The sequence below is a fragment of the Pelobates fuscus genome, chromosome 5 (genome assembly GCF_036172605.1).
Source record: "Pelobates fuscus isolate aPelFus1 chromosome 5, aPelFus1.pri, whole genome shotgun sequence".
NCBI classification, from domain to species: Eukaryota; Metazoa; Chordata; class Amphibia; order Anura; family Pelobatidae; genus Pelobates; species Pelobates fuscus.
In genome coordinates this window covers 76611941-76632695 of record NC_086321.1, presented here as the reverse complement: position 1 = coordinate 76632695, position 20755 = coordinate 76611941, and the positions used below count along the sequence as shown (strand labels likewise).

The 20755-nt window shown below is 40.6% G+C and overlaps 1 protein-coding gene across 1 annotated transcript in view; it reads left to right on the top strand.

Annotated features, from left to right (window-relative positions):
* The window catches only part of OXCT1 (3-oxoacid CoA-transferase 1), a 99125-nt gene that overhangs the window by 68087 nt on the left and 10283 nt on the right, over window positions 1-20755 (top strand). Inside the window, exons 14-15 of the mRNA XM_063454007.1 lie at window positions 15649-15738; window positions 20587-20667. Coding sequence (XP_063310077.1) covers window positions 15649-15738; window positions 20587-20667 — 171 coding nt within the window. The remainder of the gene's footprint in view (window positions 1-15648; window positions 15739-20586; window positions 20668-20755) is intronic.

Sequence of the window (20755 nt, the reverse complement as noted above, 5' to 3'; positions counted from 1 at the left end):
TAATACAATGTAATTGAGAAATATGTGATGTTTGTTATGGTAAAACATTACATCCACGTACAAACTAGATCTGCTGAGTGTTTAATCAAATGCAGTTTTTTGTAAAACCTGGGTTGTTTATCATTTCTGCCCTCTTCTCCCCCCACATTTTAACAATTCTGAGTTTGGGCACACTAAATTATTTATCTGTAATCAATATATGCAGGTTTTATTTTCTTACCTGAAGTAAAATATAATTACCTCCTTTGTTTCAAAACTACAATATAATATCTGCTATTGATTAGCAGTTTTGCTAAGAAATAAAATGTGAATTTGTCTTATTTATAAAGTGCCAACAAGTTCCGTAGCTCTGTACAATGGGTTGACTAACAGACAAGTATTTGTAACCAGATGAGTTGGATACAGAGGGATTGAGAGGCTTGCTCAATGAGTTTATATGCTAGAGGGAGTGGGGTAATGTGACACAAAAGGTAAGGGTAGGATAATGTTCATTGAGGGCTAAGTGTTTTGTTTTGATGACCGTTTCAGGAGAGGAATCAGGGTGCGGGGACGGAAAGCTGTTCAGCTTAATGGATCTGCTTTCCTAAAGAAGTACGTTTTTAAGATTTTTTTTGAAGGAGTGAAGATTGGGTGAGAATCTAACAGAGAGGGTAAGGGCGTTCCATATGAGCGGTGAAGTCCTAGAGAAGTCTTTAAGGTGAGCATCAGAGGTAGGAGTACGAACAGAGGTTATACCTAGGTCTCCGGCAGAGCAAAGAGGCCTAGATGGGACTTATTTGTGTATTAGTGAGGTTAAGTAGGTCGGAGCAACATTGTGTAGAGATTTGTAAGCAAGTATCAGGATCTTAAATTGAGTCCTATATCTTAAGGGAAGCCAATGGAGGGACTGACAAAGGAGGGAGGCGTGGGAGGTGCAGGCGAACAGGAAGATGAGCCTCGCTGCCGCATTCATTATAGACTGTAACGTGGCAAGTTGGGAACACTTAAGACCACTGAGAAGCAGATTACAATAGTCAAGGCGAGAGAAGACAGTGGCATGGACAAGCACCTTTGCCATATCAGGTGTTAAATAGGGTCGGATACGGGCAATATTTTTGAGATGGGAGCGGCAGGATTTGGCGATTGATTGGACATGAGGGATGGAGAGGTCGATGAACACCTAGGCAGCAATCCTTTGAGGTAGAGCAGATGGTAGCGCCATTGATTTGGAGGGACACAGACAAGGGAGAAGCAACATTTGAGGGAGGGAAGACCAGAAGTTCTGTTTTGGACAGGTTACGTTTAAGGAAATGTGAAACCATCCATATGGAAATAGCAGAAAGGCGGCAGTCAGAGACACAAGTCAAGAGGGGTGGTGAGAAATCAGGGGAGGACAGATAAATTTGCGTGTTATACGCGTAGAAATGATACTGGAAGCTTAAGGAGCTGATGAGTTAGTTTACCAAGGGTGGCAGTGTAGATTGAGGACAAAAAGGGACCAAGGGACCTTCGGGAACACCAATAGAGAGGGATTGGGGAGAAGTGGCAGAGCCAGAGAGAAACATTGAATGAGCGCTGGGGGAGGTAGGAAGAGCACCAGGAGAGAGCAGTATCTCGTAGACTGAGATTACGGAGGATGAGAAGTAGCTGTTGATGATCAACAGTGTCAAAAGCAGCAGAAAGGTTGAGAAGAATTAGGATAGAGTAGTGGCCGTGGAATTTAGCAGTGATAAGATCAATGGATACTTTGGTCACAGCTGTTTCAACAGAGTGACAAGTGCGGAATCCAAATTGAAGCAGGTCAAGCAGAGAGTTTGATTCGGCGAAGTCTGTCAATCTCGCATACACAACTCGCTCATGAATCTTTGAGACAATCGGAAATGGCGAGATAGGGCGGTAGTTGGCTGGGGAATAAGGGTCAAGGTTGGGCTTTTTCAGAATCAGTGTTACGGTTGCGTGTTTGAAGGGTAGAGGAAATGTGCCTGGGGGGGGGGGGAGAGAGAGAATTTTAGTGAGAGGCAGAGAAAGAGAAGGAGAGAGTGCGGATGAGATACGAGAGAATAGGATCGAGGGAACAGGTGGTGGGGTGGGAGGAAAGGAGCAGAGCAGAAACCTCTTCTGCTGCAGCGAGTGCAAATGAGCATAGGACAGCTGAGGAAGTATGGTTAGGGGAAAAGCTGGTAATGGAAGTAGAGAGATGAGATTCAATTGTTATTCTTTTGCTTTTACTGGTTGTATTTATTTGGTGCCACCTAAACCTCTACAAAACTGGTCAAAGCTTCCATGCCACCTGCAAGCATATAAAATATCCTACTACATGTTAAGCTAATTTATCGTGTTGTTGCCTCGGTGATGTGTATCATCAAACCATATTTTCTGTGGTAATGAAAGGACATTAAAGGGAAACTCCAGTGCCAGGAAAACAATCCGTTTTCCTGGCACTGGAGGTACCCTCTCCCTCCCACCCCCTAATCCCCAGTTACTGAAGGGGTGAAAACCCCTTCAGTCACTTACCTGAGGCAGCGACAATGTCCCTCGTCGCTGTCTCCTCCGCGAAGCTCCTCATCTGCACTGCCCTCGTCGCTGTCTCCTCCGCGAAGCTCCTCATCTGCACTGCGTTGGCCGGTGGGCGAGACTGATCCCGCCCACCGGCCGAGGAGACCTAATGCGCATGCATTAACGAATTTCAATGCTTTCCTATGGGGAAATGAGCGGCGCTGGAGGTCCTCACACAGCATGAGGACGTCCAGCAACGCTCTAGCAAGGAAAATCCTTGCTAGAAATCAGGAAGTGACCTCTAGTGGCTGTCTAAAAGACAGCCACTAGAGGTGAAGTTAACCCTGCAATGTAATTATTGCAGTTTATAAAAAAAACTGCAATAATTACAGTTGCAGGGTTAGGAGTAGTGGGAGTTGGCACCCAGACCACTCCAATGGGCAGAAGTGGTCTGGGTGCCTGGAGTGTCCCTTTAATTCCTAAAATGTTAACTAGGCATGCTTGGGGTCTATGGGACACCTTGCTAACATAGAGGGAGAGAGACTTGCAGGGTCTTATGTGAAAGGGCTCCCTGGACCACCACTTAATGTCATAATGTGTGTGGTCAATTAGCCTGATTTTTTTTTAATTTACAGTTCACTACTAACCATTGTTTACTGAATAAACCCTATGTGTTTAACGTAAGCTGAAAGATTAAGTAATAACACATAATATAGTCTATGGCATGGTAATTATAATTAAATGAAAGTCAATGCTCTTAAATAGCCTTTATCTTGTAAAATAACCAAGCAGTATAAATCCGATAGTTGGGCATATGAGGCCAGAATTGCTAAATTGCAGATGTATCTCTGCCAGATAATGATCGATCCAGACATCTGCCTATGTGTTGAATTCATTTCAGCAGCCTAGAATGAAATGCTGTGTAAGTGGGTCTTTGGATACACCAGAAGATTGATCGGATACAATTCGTATCTTATTGAATAGAGACCATCAAATGGATGTTAATTGATTGACTGCATAGGATCTGAGCAATCTTTATAGATTAGAAGATACATTATCTAGCTGAATAATGTGTTGTGGTATACATTAATTAAATCTCCTGTAATTGACACAAACACGTTTTTCATATGATCAATTTATTTCAATTTTTTTCTAGTAAAACAAAATTGAGAAGTTTATTCTTAAAGATTACGGAAATAAACACATTCATTTTAAAACTCAGTGGGGAAAAAACAGTTCTCCATATGCATCATTCATTCTAGGTTTATAGGTATACTTGGAGGGAATGTAGAAATATCAGATAAGATCCATTTGTAACATTTTCCCTCTAAAATGACAACGTTATATCATGACTGTGCACTGGGGCTAATAACCACATTTGTGACCATCTAAACAGTGTTAATTTTGGTGGAAAACTTCAATTTAGTTTTAGTCATGGTCTTTTGACTAAAAAGCCATTTGAGTTTTATTTGCATTTTGCACCTTCCCCAATTTTTATTTATTTTCTTTGTCTAGGGGTCTCTCTCCCAAGCCCTGTTCTCTTTTACCCCTTCAACAGCCCTTTTGTGCAGTGTTTTAATTTTGACATCAATTTCAATTTAGTTTGTCTGTCTTTTGACTAAGAAGCCATTTTTTGTTTGTCGTTTTTAGTCCTCTGAATTGTTTTAGTCTACAAAATTAGCACTGCATCTAAAAATAGTAATCTATGGGGATGACTTACTGAGCTTACAAGAATGGCATAAATCGGCTAAATTAGGAAATCACTTTGATTTAAAACTGCTTTTGTAGCAGAGTGTCTATCAACATCTGTGTCACAACAGATGTGTGTGTTTGTATTTGAGAGTGGGTTTAGGAATTACAGTTCAGCTGTATAGGTAGTATATAGAACTCGGCTAGTGCTTCTTTCGTCGAGGTTAGTGTTTCATGGAATACATCTGCAGCTTAAAAAGAACAGGTTAGTGAGCAAGATTTGTGTACATGTGTTTGTGTACAATGTTATCCCTGTGAAAGCTGGGTTTTAGCGAGGATGTATGCAGAGCAGAACTGACAGGTTGCATCCCAGACATGTTATTTATCGTGTCGTGATCATTAATCCATCTCTGCATACACGGCTTCTGTGAATGTTCAATAATACATATGTTTGTGTACTTTATACGCACTTGTAAATATAAATGTTTTCATTTCCCCCCTCCCCCCCTGTTTTTATTTTGAGTTTGAATGGAAAATATTTATTTTAATAAACCCGTGAATGCTGATCACACACCATGAAGATTTGAGCAAGTAGAAAATGTATGTATTCTTACTTGGTGATTTATGGACCTAATTCCATTTAAACTGATTTTGTTTGCAATCTTCAAGTATCTTGAATAACTGATCCATACAAAATGCCAACATTTCCTTCAAGCTCCTCTAAGGCACAGCACATTTAATTTGATGCATTGGGAAGGCTGCTTAAAATTCGTAATCCTGTGCGAGTTGAAATATAACTGAGAAACGCACTGACCTAAAATATTTTAAAACCTGTTTCACCGATGAGTTCCATGAACAGGCCATGTTGATGTTTGATTTGAATTTATTGAAGTCTCTCAGTTTGTCATTTTCAATGAATGCGTATGAATCTCATATGTTTTCCTGCGGGTCTTTTGTTTATTTTCCTCCTTTAATTATCTAATTAATTGCATAATGTATAGAGTACTCTACATTGCCTCTAGGGTTGCATTCATATTTATGGAAGTGTGTGGACCCCTTGAAATTAATACGTGGTAATTCTTCCTCTGCCAATGTGCCTTTTGGGCTTCCTCATTAGTCTCATAGGGATTTGGTGGGGGAAAATCTGGTTTTGTATTCAGTTTTTATCCAGCTTCATTTTTTCTTGGCTTGGACGAACACTGGTACAGAACAGAAACTCTCAATCTTCAGTAGGTTTTGCACGTTGAGGGATTATCCGTAACAAAATAGACTTGGGTACATTACAATGGTTATTTTGCATCCCTGCAAGGACTTTAGGCAAGAAAGGTTTCCTGTCCCACTAATGATCACATACTGGAGCAGGTGCTGGACATTGCCCATCTAGTAATGCTTTATTGAAGGCACTGATGAATAGTACATATGCAACATTTATTCTGGAGGAAGTGCTAAAGGTCTCCATACTGTTCTATAACCTGACGAAGAAGTGAGTTTGAAGGTTTCTTCTATTTCCACATTGACCCAGTTGGAGACCAGTAAGGCAGGTGTAGAAGATTATGCAGGTTCCCACTGCTTGGACATGAGTGTGTGAAATGCTGTGTACCTCTGAAAGTGTCCCTACTAGTGATGTCCCGAATGGTTCGCTGGCGAATAGTTCCTGGCGAACATAGTTTGTTCGCCACGGACGGCGAACATATGCGATGTTCGGTCCGCCCCCTATTCGTCATCATTGAGTAAACTTTGACCCTGTACCTCACAGTCAGTAGACACATTCCAGCCAATCCGCAGCAGACCCTCCCTCCCAGACCCTCCCACCTCCTAGACAGCATACAATTTAGATGAATTCGGAAGCTGCATTCTTTTTTTTTTGTATGTTTGTGTTTATTATACATTATCCCCCCATAGCCAGTAACATGTGTTTATTATACGTTATCCCCCATAGCCAGTAACCTGTGTTTATTATACATTATCCTCCCATAGCCAGTAACCTGTGTTTATTATAAATTATCCCTCCCATAGCCAGTAACCTGTGCTTATTATACATTATCCCCATAGTCATTTATCGTTGGACCTAGGCAGCATGATGTCTTAGGCCGGCCCAGAGAGTGAGTGAGTGAATAATATAATATATATGTTCAGAAACATATTAGTAATATATGTAAATCGGGTTCATGCAAAGAGGGTGAAAAGGTATTAAAGAAAAACACACTTATTGCATCAAATTTACAAAGCCAAACTTTTAAAAGCTTTCCTCATTTCTTTCTCGGGATGAGGAATATATCGGTTGTAGACTGAGGATTTCCATCTGCCTAATCTTTTAATAATATGCACTGGAGTGTCAGTGTTGAAGGAGACCGAAGCTGCCCCTATTCTAAATGAAAGACCCGAGACATGGATACAACCCAATCTTAGGAGTGGCATGACTGAGTGTGGGTAAGTAAGAGTCAAGTATTTTAACTGGGCACTAGTTCTAGGTGGGATAAAGTGGTATAGCGGATGGATGAGTAGTTTGGTTCGTTTTAGAGGTTTGTAGAGAAAGTATATAGTGATCATGATTTTTAGCGATATCCAATATTTTTAAGGTGGTCTCAAACAAACATAAAATGCTATATAAAATTTGTGGGAATATCGAATAGTCGTGTAAAGTAAATCAGAGAGGGCTCAGAATATCGAACCATCGATCGGTAACCTGGATGAAGTAGGGGGTCTATCTGTTTTATTAAATACGCAGTAATATGCTTTTAATGGGATAGGACGTTAGGAAAGGTGTGTGATTGGGATAAGTGGTTGTGGCTGTATTTACCTTATCCTGGGACCGACCTGGCTCCTAAGCTTAAGCCGCGCGTGGCTGGATCACTCCTGCCTCCACACGAGCCGCATGCGGCTTGATCTCCTCTTCTGACTTAGCCGCATGCACTGACCGCAGTGATCGGTCACGTGGCCCATCTGGCACTAGGAGCACGGCTCGAGTCACGAGCTCGCTCTTATAGGGGCATTGGGAGCCAAAAGTTGATTCAGGCTCCCATTGGCCCACATCATTCCAGCACCCCCACACACAAACGTGGGCCAATCAAATGTTAAAGGATATTTAAACTTCCCTAGACCTAACCACTTTGTCCTATCATGGTTTCTGTGTCAGTACCCTTTAGTACGTTCCTTGATCTATTTTGTTTATTTTGGTATTGACCATGGCTTTGTTCTTGACTCTGAATTTAACCCTTTCCTGTCTTGTTTGCCCGTGTGACTGATTACCATCTACTTGACTCTGGCTTGTTTTCGTAGTCTCTCTGTTACCATGACCTCGTCTCGTTTCTGATTATGCTTTAGCTCTGTCTGGCGTTTAGTCTGGCCATTCTAAGTCCAGGTAATACGTTACATCCTAGTCTTGTCCCTTGCTATCCTAAACTCTGCGTGTTGGGTTATTACATCATGACATTATGATAGGACCATGGGCCCTGCAGGTTTAGGACAGCAAATGGCCTCCTATGAGGCAAGATTTTAAGAACAGGATCACCGTATGGACTAGATTGCCCAGGCCCATCAGACACTTTTGTCCAGAAATGCTTATTTGGCCCCTGAGACACTGGTATGCGTTCCATCTCAACCCGTACCTCCCATTCCAGAGGCATCTATCCTGACTAGAGATGTCCCGAATAGTTCGCTGGCGAATAGTTCCCAGTGAACATAGCTTGTTCGCAACGGACGGCGAACATATGCGATGTTCGGTCCGCCCCCTATTCGGCATCATTGAGTAAACTTTGACCCTGTACCTCACGGTCAGCAGACACATTCCAGCCAATCAGCAGCAGACCCTACCTCCCAGACCCTCCCACCTCCTGGACATCATCCATTTTAGATTCATTCGGAAGCTGCATTCTTTTTTTTTTATAGACAGAAGTGTGTTATATTTGAGCATGCTAGGCTGAACGTGCGTATATCACGGCTAGTTGCACTGAGGGTATGAGTATATAGCAGTACATTGTTGTGAAAGATGGCTGTCATGTTTAGGGTGTAGCTTGCACGTTATCAACTGTGTATTTATATCAGCAGCTCCACCACTAGTTATAAATCAAGTGTGAGTCGCCCCATGAGATGAGACTAGTGAATAACATAATACATGAACGGTTAAGGTAAAGGCATGTAAGGAACTACGACAATAAACTCTTTAGGAGGTGAAATAATGACATGTTTAAACGCTTGCTACTTTACGATTAGTTAATGGGCAGAGAGCAGTTCATGTGATCAAAGGCATGGTGTGGAGCATCGGCTATAGTGGGACATGCTTGGCAGGCTGCTGTTTACTGCTTGTGCTTATCCGATCCTTTCTGGGCGCCAGGTGCAGACCCTGGGAGTCCCTGATACCTGGAACAACAAAGGCAAGTCTCTGGCTGAGTGCTAGGTTCGCGGCTTGAGGTGGTGGAAGCTTGTTTTGTCGGGTGGTCGGATCTGTCCCGGTGGTGCTTCACGTCCGGTGCGGGATTGTGGAGGCGAGTGCTTGACGTGGGGCAGGCTCTGTATTTCTGTTTGTGCCTCCGGTCTCGTCTTCGACGCCTTTTGCGTTGGTGGATTTTAATGGGGACTGCTTCGCTTAGCTGTGGTGGAGCTTGTTGGGGCTTCCTGCTTGTTCTTTGCTTCCAAAATTAATTAAAGAGTCTGTCCAGCTTAGACTCAATATCCTGCCATGCTTTGCTGGTACCAGGAGGACACGCGGCTGCCTCCATATTGGGAGAGTCGCAGATGAGTATGTCAGCCTGGGCGGCTGTGCTCTGTGCGTCCATTAGCTCCAGACAGCCTCTCAGGGGTGGACCGGGATAACCTCCACCAGTCCGAGGGGGGGAGGGGGGGGGGTAACGGTGCTCCTGCTGGGAAGTAGCTGATCCTGGGCATCCCAGGATCGGGAGATTGTCCGCCTCTCCCGCCCAGTGAGCACCAGGCCACACTTGCCATGCGGAGGTGTAAGTAAGACTCTGTCGAGTTGCTGACCACTATTAAGCATGTCGGGTCGGTCAGGTAGGAGCAACATTGCTGGGTCATCCCCTTCTGGGGTGAAATTTGCTTGTTGATAGCTGCTTAAAGTGAGATATTGAGGGAGCTCACACGAAGTGCGTCTTTCCTCCATGACAGCTAGGCCCCGCCCCCCGGAGGCTGCATTCTTAGTGAGAGGAGGGACAGTGTAGCTGCTGCTGATTTTAATAGGGAAATCGATGGCTAGGCTAGTGTATTCAGTGTCCACTACAGTCCTGAAGGACTCATCTGATCTCTGCTGTAAGGACAGCACCCCAAAAAGCCCTTTTTAGGGCTAGAACATCAGTCTGCTTTTTTTTGTGTGTAATCTAATTGCAGTTGCCTGCCTGCCAGCGTGTGTGTCAGGCTCACAGCGTATACTATGCCCACTTGCCCAGTGCCACCACTCATATCCGGTGTCACAATAGCTTGCATTTAAAAAAAAACAAAACAAAAAACACTTTTTTGACTGTAATATAATAGCAGTCAGCTTCCTTCACACGTGTGCGTTTCAGGGCACAGTGTCACACCAGTGCAACTCCTATCTGGTGTAACTGTAGTGTACATTTAAAAAAAAAAAAAAAAATATACAAGGGGCTTGTTGTCACGTTTCGGGGACCCTTGGTGTTGTACGTGGGTGGGTGGAGGAAGAGACCTTCAATGACATCAGTGAGGACAAGGAACGGGACATGGCTAGCTTGCTTTCCAACCTTGTGCAAATGGGGAGTTTGCGGTTGTGCAAATGGACTGTTTGCGGTTGTTTGCGATGCGTTAAACGGGGAGTTTGGTCTGTCACTGTGAAGCGGGCGTAACCCTTACACTACCTGATCGATACAACATCATACCTGATGTTTTAAAGCACGTTATTCCAAACAATTTAGGAATATTAGCTTATTTATGCCCTTTATGGATTAAAACCAGACTCTGCATCAACTATGTAATTTTCCATGGGAGTTTTGCCATGGATCCCCCTCCAGCATGCCACAGTCCAGGTGTTAATCCCCTTGAAACAACTTTTCCATCACTATTGTGGCCAGAAAGAGTCCCTGTAGGTTTTAAAATTCGCCTGCCTATTGAAGTCTATGGCGGTTCGCCCGTTCGCGAACATTTGCGGAAGTTCGCGTTTGCGAACGGAAAATGTTATGTTTGCGACCTCACTAGTCTCTACCAGATATGTGCTCTGCCTCTGCTCTCAAGTTCAGGAGGAGAATCTGTGCGCTTGAGATGTTAAATTCTCTGCAACACCAAGTGAAACTGCTTTAAGCATGACAAGTTAAGGCAGAAGTTCCCTAGTTTTTCACGGACCAAGAAAAGATCCCACTGGCTTGCCAACTGCAGAGGATGGCTTATGAATGATGTGGTCATATATTTAACATGCTCGTGTCCCTGTTTAGGCAAATAAATATTGAAACTTTTTTTTAGATGTGTGAAATTGATTGGTGTTTTGCTCTGAAATATGGTAGGGCGGTGTGTATACATGGTCAGAGATTGGCAGTTTTTGTCTGGTATGTGCTTTTTGACTTGATTAGGATGGAGTTCTTTAATTTAGTTAATTTATTTCACCCATATGGACTTTGGGAGATGAATGTGTGCAGTGACATCACAACTGTTAACACATGCGTACGGGGTGTTCATGTGTAAACCTCTCGTATTTGTTGGGAAAGTCATATTTTTGTTTTGACTAGAATTCACTATTGTCAATCCCTTTTCATTTTTGTTGGTCAAAAATAATCTCCTCTTTAGGGAGATATGTAGTGCAGCTCCCAGCTGCCGTTGCACTTATCAGATCGCATGTGAGGAGTTGTTTAATACATTATTTTTTTTCTTGGTACCAAGCTATTTGCTCTGATAGACTTCAACTTCAAGACCAGAACCAGCAACATGCGGTTGTGAGACCCACAAGGTCAAAACTGCAGTCCATGGCTGGTTTCTGCTCATTGATCCTTTTGGACGTTTCTCCAAACTCTGGCCCTCCAGATGTTGCTGAACTACAACTCCCATGATTATTTGAATGAAATGGATAGCCAGATAATCATGGTAATCCACAAAAATGCAAAAAATGAGGGCAGCGTCCTTTACAAGGATATCATTATGGTGTCCTTGTAAATCATACCATGAGAATCATGGTAGCTGTAGTTCAGTAATATCTGGAGGGCTAGAGTTTGGAGAACCAAGTTCTAGAGCAAAGTAGGGATTAAAATATCTCAGACATTTATGTCTGTTACTAAAGTTGAAGTTATGTAATCTGCAGCAATTTTTGCATCTCCAGTTATAACTAGGGTGTGCACTAGGTAGGAGAGCATAAAAGAAAACCAAGACGCAAACAAAAAGATAATTCAACCGATAGATAACAAGCTACTGTTTTAGCATATTATTATTTATTATTGCCATTTATATAACGCCAACAGATTCCATAGCGCTTTACAATATTATGAGAGGGGGATGTAACTATAAATAGGACAATTACAAATAAACTTACGGGAACAATAGGTTGAAGAGGACCCTGCTCAATCGAGCTTACATTCTATAGGAGGTGGGGTGTAAAACACATTAGGACAGGAATTTACAGTCAAATAAGGTGGGCTACCCTTTAGGAGAGGGCAAGAGACCGGTATGTGAGGTAGGGGTTAGTCTTGGAGGCCATAAGCTTTCCTAAAGAGATGGGTTTTAAGGCACTTCTTAAAAGATGCAAGACTAGGGGAGAGTCTGATGGCGGTAGGCAGGCTATTCCATAGGAAGGGAGCCGCCCGCGAGAAGTCCTGCAAGCGCGAGTTGGCCATATGGGTACGGAAAGGAGGTGGTCACGGGCAGAGCGGAGAGACAGAGAAGGGACATACCTATGGATCTGTGAGGAGATATAAGAGGGGCTAGAGTTGTTCAGTGCTTTATAGGTATGAGTTAGTACCTTGAATTGACTCCTATAGCATACAGGAACCCAATGTGGACTGGCAGAGGGGTGAGGTGTGAGAGAAACGACTAGCAAGGAAAATCAGTCTAGCAGCAGTGTTCATTATGGACTGTAGGGGTGCAGTACGGCTTTTGGGAAGACCAATCCTGGCAGGAAATTACTAGAGCATGGACAAGCTCCTTGGTAGTATCTGGTGCAAGAAAGGGGCGGATGCTGGATGTGAGGCTCAAAGGTGATACCAGAGTCAAGTATGACGCCAAGACAGTGTGCTTGCAAGGATGGACTGATGTGGGTAGCACAAACTTGAAGGGAGAGCGAAAGAGGAGGATCAGTATTGGGAGGAGGAAAGACAAGGAGCTCAGTATGATCGGGATCGGAGTATGAGACCAGGGATATTGATTTGTCAACCTTTTCCCAGGTAGGGGAAGATATAGTGGCAGACTTGGCTCACACCAGCAAAACAGGCACAACTACGCCTCCAAACTCTATAAGGTTCCAAGTCTGTTCCCCGTCATGGAGAGCCCCTCTGACGTACAGACAGCGGGCTTTTCTAATGCACTTGAATACTCCTAACATTATAACAAATATTTCATTTACCCCACAAGCTAAAGCTACAAGCCTGATACATTCCAGTAGGATGCATTGTATTTGTTCTGTTTTAACCATGAAACCTATGAACTAACTTATTAGCTGTTCACTACATTACCTGCTGCATGTTTTTCTCTCTGTATTCTAATTGTATTCACAGTACTATAAGAATGGTCCAGATTATATCCGGTTTCCTTTTGTATCAGTTTGCAGGTTTCAAGTACTCTTGCAGACTAATTACTAAAAGTAGAGTCTACAAAGATTAATTGTTTTTATTTAATTAACAAATAATATAACCTCCCAACCCCTCAGCTACAGGTGAGTAGGCAGAGATATACATTTATATAGGTAATCTTTATAGAAGGCATATCTTATATGTATATGCATATAGTAAAACAAATTATGAGATGAAAACCTTTTGGGAGCAGTGGTTGGATGGTGGGTTTCTTTTTTCAATTCTTAGTTATTTATTTTGGCAAGATCATTTTTTTTTTTTTTTTTTAATAATTATTTGACAGAAAATGCATCTATGACATCAGATGTAATAAACATAGGACAGAGGTATCCCTACCAAAGTAGCCTATATCGAAGTTTTAACCTTGATTCCACAGAAACAATGTCCATTTTCCAGTGAAGTTTCGCTTGTGGAATGGCAAAGTGCGATTCAGGCACAATATCATTTGCAACACCTCTCACGTGCCCTCTAGCTACTGTAGCCCTTTAAATCTCAAATCCCAAATGTGAGTAGTTATTCACCACTTTGCTAGTGCTGTGCTTACACATTACCCGTAGTAGTGACCGTAACAAGACAACCTAGAGCAGTAGAAAGGGGGAGATTCATAAGACTGGCTACTATTTTCTGTGCTGTTTTAATGCTTTCATTTGGAAATCTATGTATTTTTGACCTCCTTTTAATAATTCACATTGATAAAACATTCAGGACCAATGGCTGTCATGGCCCTTATTCCCAAATCCCCAGAAGGACTTTTTTCTTTTTGATAGAGGATTAGAATCAAACACTTCATAGCAATAAACATTGTACGCTGACATTATAACATTGTAACACCGCTCACGTCTTATCGTTAGTTTATGTAAGCGAACACCTCGGAGCAGAAGTGCTTATTGCATTTCATTTTATTTTTTTTTAACTGTTGGTTATATGCTCTATTAGCTGTTCATAGGGGATTAGATTAAACCAAAACAAAATATGTATTGCTTGTCTAAAGGCACAGGCTAATGGTTTCAGATCCCTAGTGAAGATTCATTGGGCAGATAAATGTTTACTAGCTAATAAACAGCATGATATATTTATAAACATAAGCAGCTTTTAAACTTCAGCTCGCCATAGTGATTGGTGATTAGGAAAGCTTCACTGGATACTGTAGTCTGGATAAACACTTTATTCTGTTTTGCATATTTTAGATAATGAATAAAAAAAAAAACTACAATAAATAAAATATATAGGTAATATAAAATGTGTATGTATAGTTTTTTTTAATTACACTATCAAATGTACACATTGTATATCTATTATATTTGTGTGTACATTTCATAGTGTAATTATTATTATATATTTTTTTTATTATTCTTTATTTTTTCCGCTTTTAAGTGGATATCCCACAGGAGGAGAAAATAGGCTTGCATAAACTAGACTCTAGTTACTGGAGGGCATTGGACCTAAAGCAGTGTCCATTGTTTTCTCTCTCCACTTACTATACGTCTCTTTCGTTTGTTGTCATTGTCCTCTGTTACGTTTGAGCTCTTTTCAGCCTTGATGTCCCTTGAAGAATGCTGGTTGTGATGGTAGATGCTACCAGCTGTCAATTTGAAAAGATGCACTGGCATTAGGATTGACCCTTTTACAGATAGAGGATTATACTTTCATAGCATGCTGCAAGTTCTTTGTAAGATTCCTGGCTGACTGACCCACAGCAATAACATTGCCCTGCAGGTCTTTGCCTTTGAAGGGAATGGAAAGAACGGAGAATAGGCTTTGTGATTCCATCTCTGTGGCCGAACTTGCATAATTATTTGGTCACTACAGTCAAACTAGATAGAACCCAGCTTTACGGTAATATTTCTAGTGTCAGGATTGTCATTCACAGAAGTTAATTAATGGATCAACTGCTGAACTAGATTTTTATTTTACTATACAATTCCTGAAAGTTTCTCTTTTCTTTATGCTACTGTGCTTGGAAAATATACTCTGACCCAGATGTGGCAAACTTTAGCTTCTTTATGTGGTGGACTCCCACGATTCTTGTTTGTCAATTATTTATACTTCAGAATAGAAAGCCAAGGTTCCCCCAGAAGATAATTGAATTCAGGTTCAATTTTAAATCTTGTTTGCTGGTGTCCCTAACTACTTCATGCTTTCCTATACGCATGCTAGATACATTGACAGACATAGAATAGAATTGATGTCTTCAATGGGATGCCTACTATTCAAAGGGACATTCTAGACCACTAAAGCACTGTGACTTGCTGAAGTGCAATATGTGTAAAGAGTGTTTCCTCTTTTGACATTTTTTAAAACATTTTTATTAAATGTGCAATTACCTTGTTACACCCCCCATGGCTGCCAATCAGACAGCCATTCCTGTTACTTCCTGGATATTTAGCTCAACGGAGATAAACCCGAGACAGATAATTATTTTATTGATAACATGGTCATTCATAACTTTGGATTTACGAGTTGACGAACTGAACTGCAAAAAGAAACTTGGAATAAGGCTGTAGAATGTTTCTCTATTTCAGTGTAATTTTGCAACCTGACTTTCGGTACTTTACCGTTCACTGCTTAATAACTAAGCCTCATTAAATAGGATTGTAACAAAATCCTGGCCACGGTTCACATCAGTTATGACAAAACTGCTTCAGTGACTTTGAAGTGTGTTGACATAGTTTGCTTTGCATTATTTTGGACTGTGTAAGCAAGCCAAAGCGTATCATGTTTATTTAAATATATATTTATTTTTCCATTTCAGGGTAAGATGGTGAAGGGGATGGGTGGTGCCATGGACCTGGTGTCAAGCTCAGGAACCAAAGTTGTGGTTACTATGGAGCACTCTGCCAAGGTAAGTGGACTATGAAATGGTGATGGATTGCACACAGGGAGGATTCTATAATTCATTCAATATTTTAACTAAAATAAACAGACTAATTATTCACAATTGTTTTGACCGTTTTTTGTGTATTTTTTATTGTTGACATAATTTTTTTCATTTGCCTTGTATCACCATATTTACGCTTTTTAAATTTATTTGCTAAATATTTATCATTTGCCCTTTATAACCTGGTAGTTCCACTGTCATCCTCTGCAATTCTGTGCAATTTCCAGTATATCATTCCGGCCCACATTGTGCACACTCGTGTTTGGTTTTTATTTGGACGTGTTCCACGAGTCACTGAATTACTGTAACATAATGCAGTACTATACTCGACATATGAAGAATCGGCAGCTAAGCAAAATCTACTAAACTAACTATCACCATGAGAATTAAAGCTTTTGGTACTTAATGGTTTTGTGCTTGAATAGCTAAACTCAGATATGTTGTGGTTTTTTTTCTGTTTTTTTTTTGGGGGGTACTGCCTTCTCTGTTGCTAAGGAAACCTGTTCATTTTCACAATGCATGTCTTGTTTCTGTGCTTCATAATGATACGCTTAACCCTTTGATTTGCCTTTTGCTCCACATTGAAGGTAATGAGTCGAACAATGCCCTACTTTGCAGAGTATTGCTGAACATTATGGGAAATAGGTATACTAACCTCCAGCTGTAGTGAATAGGCATAGAGGAACCAAATGCTTTTTTGTGTACTGCATGCCACAATTTTAAAGGGGCACTATAGTCACCTGAACAACTTTAGCTTAATGAAGCAGTTTTGGTGTATAGAACATGCCCCTGCAGCCTCACTGCTCAATCCTCTGCCATTTAGGAGTTAAATCCCTTTGTTTATGAACCCTAGTCACACCTCCCTGCATGTGACTTGCACAGCCTTCCATAAACACTTCCTGTAAAGAGAGCCCTATTTAGGTTTTCTTTATTGCAAGTTCTGTTTAATTAAGATTTTCTTATCCCCTGCTATGTTAATAGCTTGCTAGACCCTGCACGAGCCTCCTGTATGTGATTGAAGTTCAATTTAGAGATTGAGATACAATTATTTAAGATAAATTACATCTGTTTGAAAGTGAAACCAGTTTTTTTTTTTCATGCAGGCTCTGTCAATCATAGCCAGGGGAGGTGTGGCTAGGAGCTGCATAAACAGAAACTGTGATTTAATTCCTAAATGACAGTGAATTGAGCAGTGAAATTGCAGGGGAATGATTTATACACTAAAACTGCTTTATTTAACTAAAGTAATTTAGGTGACTATAGTGTTCCTTTAAAGAGTTTGCCATAATGCTTGTAAAAGGTAAATCTTGTAAAGTTCAATTTTTCTTTACTTGTCTAATAAGACTAGCAAAGCATTGTAGGGATAGTAGTTTTAACCCCTTAAGGACCAAACTTCTGGAATAAAATGGAATCATGACATGTCATACATGTCATGTGTCCTTAAGGGGTTAAACAGCTGTGGGTTTTTTCCTAGAGGTGCCTAAAAGGATGAAGTGTGTGTCTTTAGAAAAGTGTGATAGAGGACAATAGTATAATGGAGGTAGCCCACTAGCCTAGAAACAGTAGGCCAGTCCTAGAGGCAGTGCCCATCTAAATCTGATGAACCTATAGTTGCAAAGTGCCTGTTAATATTCTAACCAGACAAGCTATTGGAAGAAGACTGAGAATGGTTCTTCCCATGTGCAGAGTGTAGGATGAGGATGTCTGTACCACAATATGTACAGTGGCCAGGTTTTGGACAATTATTACAATCTTGGATTATGAGTTGAGAGGTTTTGTTGAGTCAAATCCTGCATCGACGGCGGTGCCCTGCAACTTGCCCATTATTAATTTAAATTTACATATCTGGACATACCAGCTCTTACTTGTGAGAAACAGTAGACGATCTGTAAATGGTCTGGTAGCTACTTTACCCACTGCAGTAGAAGTGACAGAAAATGGTCATCCACAACTTGTGATGGTGATTTTTTAGTTAGATATAAAGAAATTATGGAAGTGCACTCTACCCAAGCTTGATAAAGACCCTGAGGGGTTGAAACGTTGCTGTGTAGCTTCTGGTTCTAATAAATTGCCTATATTCTGGAATTCATTGGAGCGCCTGGATTATTTTCTACAATTGGTGATTTGTTAGGTCACATGATTTTATATTTTTTGGGGTTGTTCACACCCTGACCAGCTTTGTGGAAACTCTGGCTATAATATGTTTCTAAAACCTGACATATATTAACTTAAAGGTGAAATTAAATGAACTCATAAATGTGAAAAAAGATCTTCAATGTGAGATTTCACCTAAAAATAAAAATTTAATTCTGCCCACACCCCTATTAAATGTCCAAACGAGATAAACCTCTCCAAACAGAATATTACAATTTATTAATAAACTGGATGACAACAAAGCCAATTGTCATAGTTAATAAACTGTTCTTGCACCATGGTCTTCTTGTTCTTTCGGGAAGTCCTGGCATCAACCCAAAGTTCTATTCCATTTTGTTTCTTCAAAGGTTCCAGATAACCCTAGACCATGATTATTTCACATACCATTAAAAACAAACCTGTTTCAACCTATGCTTGGCTTAGGACCAAGTAAGGTTACAAACTATGCTGTGCTGTACTGTGCGAACACCCCTGCATTGCCTAATGAGTTCTTACTTTGGCACATGACCATCTTCTGTTTCTCGTAGTTCATCTTGCTTTAGGCTGTTACGCTGGCATTTTAGTACTAGCCTACTCACATGTTAACCCTTCTATATCCTATTTATAATATTCCATAATCTTTGTAATCTTACATTCGGATTTAGCATTTGCAGTGTTCCTTTAACTCTATCAATGCAAGCCCGTTTGCATAAATGAAAGTAAATGGATTTTCTCCTCAGGCGAATACTCTCTCCGCTGCACTGCTCGACCCCCAGGACATTCCCTTGCTGTCTGGTTAAAATTTGGTGCATGTGTGGTGACTGCATAGATCAAATGTGGTGATCATCAAATGACTGCTCCTAGTGCTTCAACAATTGTTCAAGCAGAGTAAATCAGGAAGCATTCCTGATGTTCAGATTGACTGGGGTGTTTTATACTTTCAGAAGAATTTGGCACTTCTGAATTAATGTAAACTTTCATTTCAGAATTGGGACAAGGGGACATGTTGAAGTGTGTGTTTTTTTTTTAATTTAATTTTTTTAAGGGTCTGGTATGTCTGTGGTATGGAGTGTCTAAATCTAGTCTCCCAGTCAAGTTAACAAACTTCCCCTGTGATTATGCAAAAGCGCATTAAAACACAGAAATTGGGCCGCTCCATTGAAACAGATGGTTTGATGAGATGTTTCTGGATGATGAAAGGCAGGACAAATTTAGGTAATAGGGAATTACTGTTACTGTTCTGAAACAAGAGATACCTTCAGCTAGAATTCACAGATACAATATTTATATAACGTGTTATTGTCAAGGTCTCCGTCTGCTTTTAGACTGTACTTGGTGGACATCCATAGTCACTGTTCCTGTGTTGACAGACGTTGACTATCTTTACATGTTTCCCCATACCTTTTACAACATATCTGGTGGAAAACCATTTCAGTTTTCTTTGGTTTGAAACTGTAAAATGTATATCCTAGAAATGATCCAATCACATGAGTACACTTGGCCATCTTCCCCTTTGCCACTGTGTTCAATTAGCCCTCGTTTTACACCCTTACAATTCCCAAGTAAGTCAACTAGGATCATACATCATGGTCAACCCAGAAATACAGTAAATATATATATATTTTCTGTTCTTTTATGCTATGACTATAAAATTACTAGTAAACCTGATCTATTAGAGCAAATTAAATGCAAGCATTTTATGAAATGTTAAACGCCATGCTTATGCTTTGTTACAGTGTAATAATACACAGTTGACAAGGCAGCACAGTCCGTATGTAGCTACATCTGAATTACGGTATACTACGAAGAGCTTTTAAAGCACTTTGCAAATGCATCTAGGATATCATTTGGGATACGCACTTACTTGTCAAGATAAATAACTAATAATTAATGGCAGACCGAGGTCCTTTGCCCACCTGGCTTTATAATGTGTCATGCTTCATTAAGATGGAAAGTCACGTTTTTCTAATCTTCGTTTTGTGCGAAATCTTTTCTGCATCTGACCTATGGTGCATGTGTACCTAGTAAATGCCGAGGGAATAAATGACAAACTGTACACAAGTATAATTCCATTGTTGTGTTAATGAAATAAATGCTTGTCAACCTGTCCCAGGTCAGTTTTTCTCTGCAGTTAGTGATCAGGTTGTACAAATAGTGATTTAATAAAATGTAAAACGGACATTTCAAATTGTTCTCATTACAATTCAGAACAACATTAAAGTTATAAACCACAAATTTTGGGTAAGAATGGTTATCAAGATATGGATGACAGTGATGATTTTAACACCTCAACTGATATATTCAGCCAATCTATTTAATCCAAATTTGTAATTGACAATGCTAATAAGCAGTGTAACACATGCAATCTTAATATTGAAATTAAGAAGTTGGCCATAGGATTCTGGGAGGTAAAAAGTTGAAATTGTTTTACAGTAGCCTGCTTGCACAGTAACTAATACAGTGGCCTGTAGCAGTTAGGGAGCTTCGTGTCCCTTTATTACAAACAATTAGTCTATAGAAACACATATGTTGATGTTTAGTATTTGTTACAATTCCATCATTTTTCTCCTTTCTGTCATTGGATGGGAGTTCCATGAGTTAATGGGAATATATAAAGCAACAAGGGGGAATAACGAATTGTTTTCAAACATTAAAACATTTACTTTTCGTTCCTTAAAGGGTGGAGCACACAAGATTTTGGAACAATGCAACTTGCCACTTACTGGGAAACAGTGTGTTGACCGTATTATTACAGAGAAGGTAACATTTAATTTTTCTGCTTTAGTTCAACGCCTACCATCATACTATTTATACCGAAGTTTGTTTGTTTGTTTCTCCAAATGCTTAA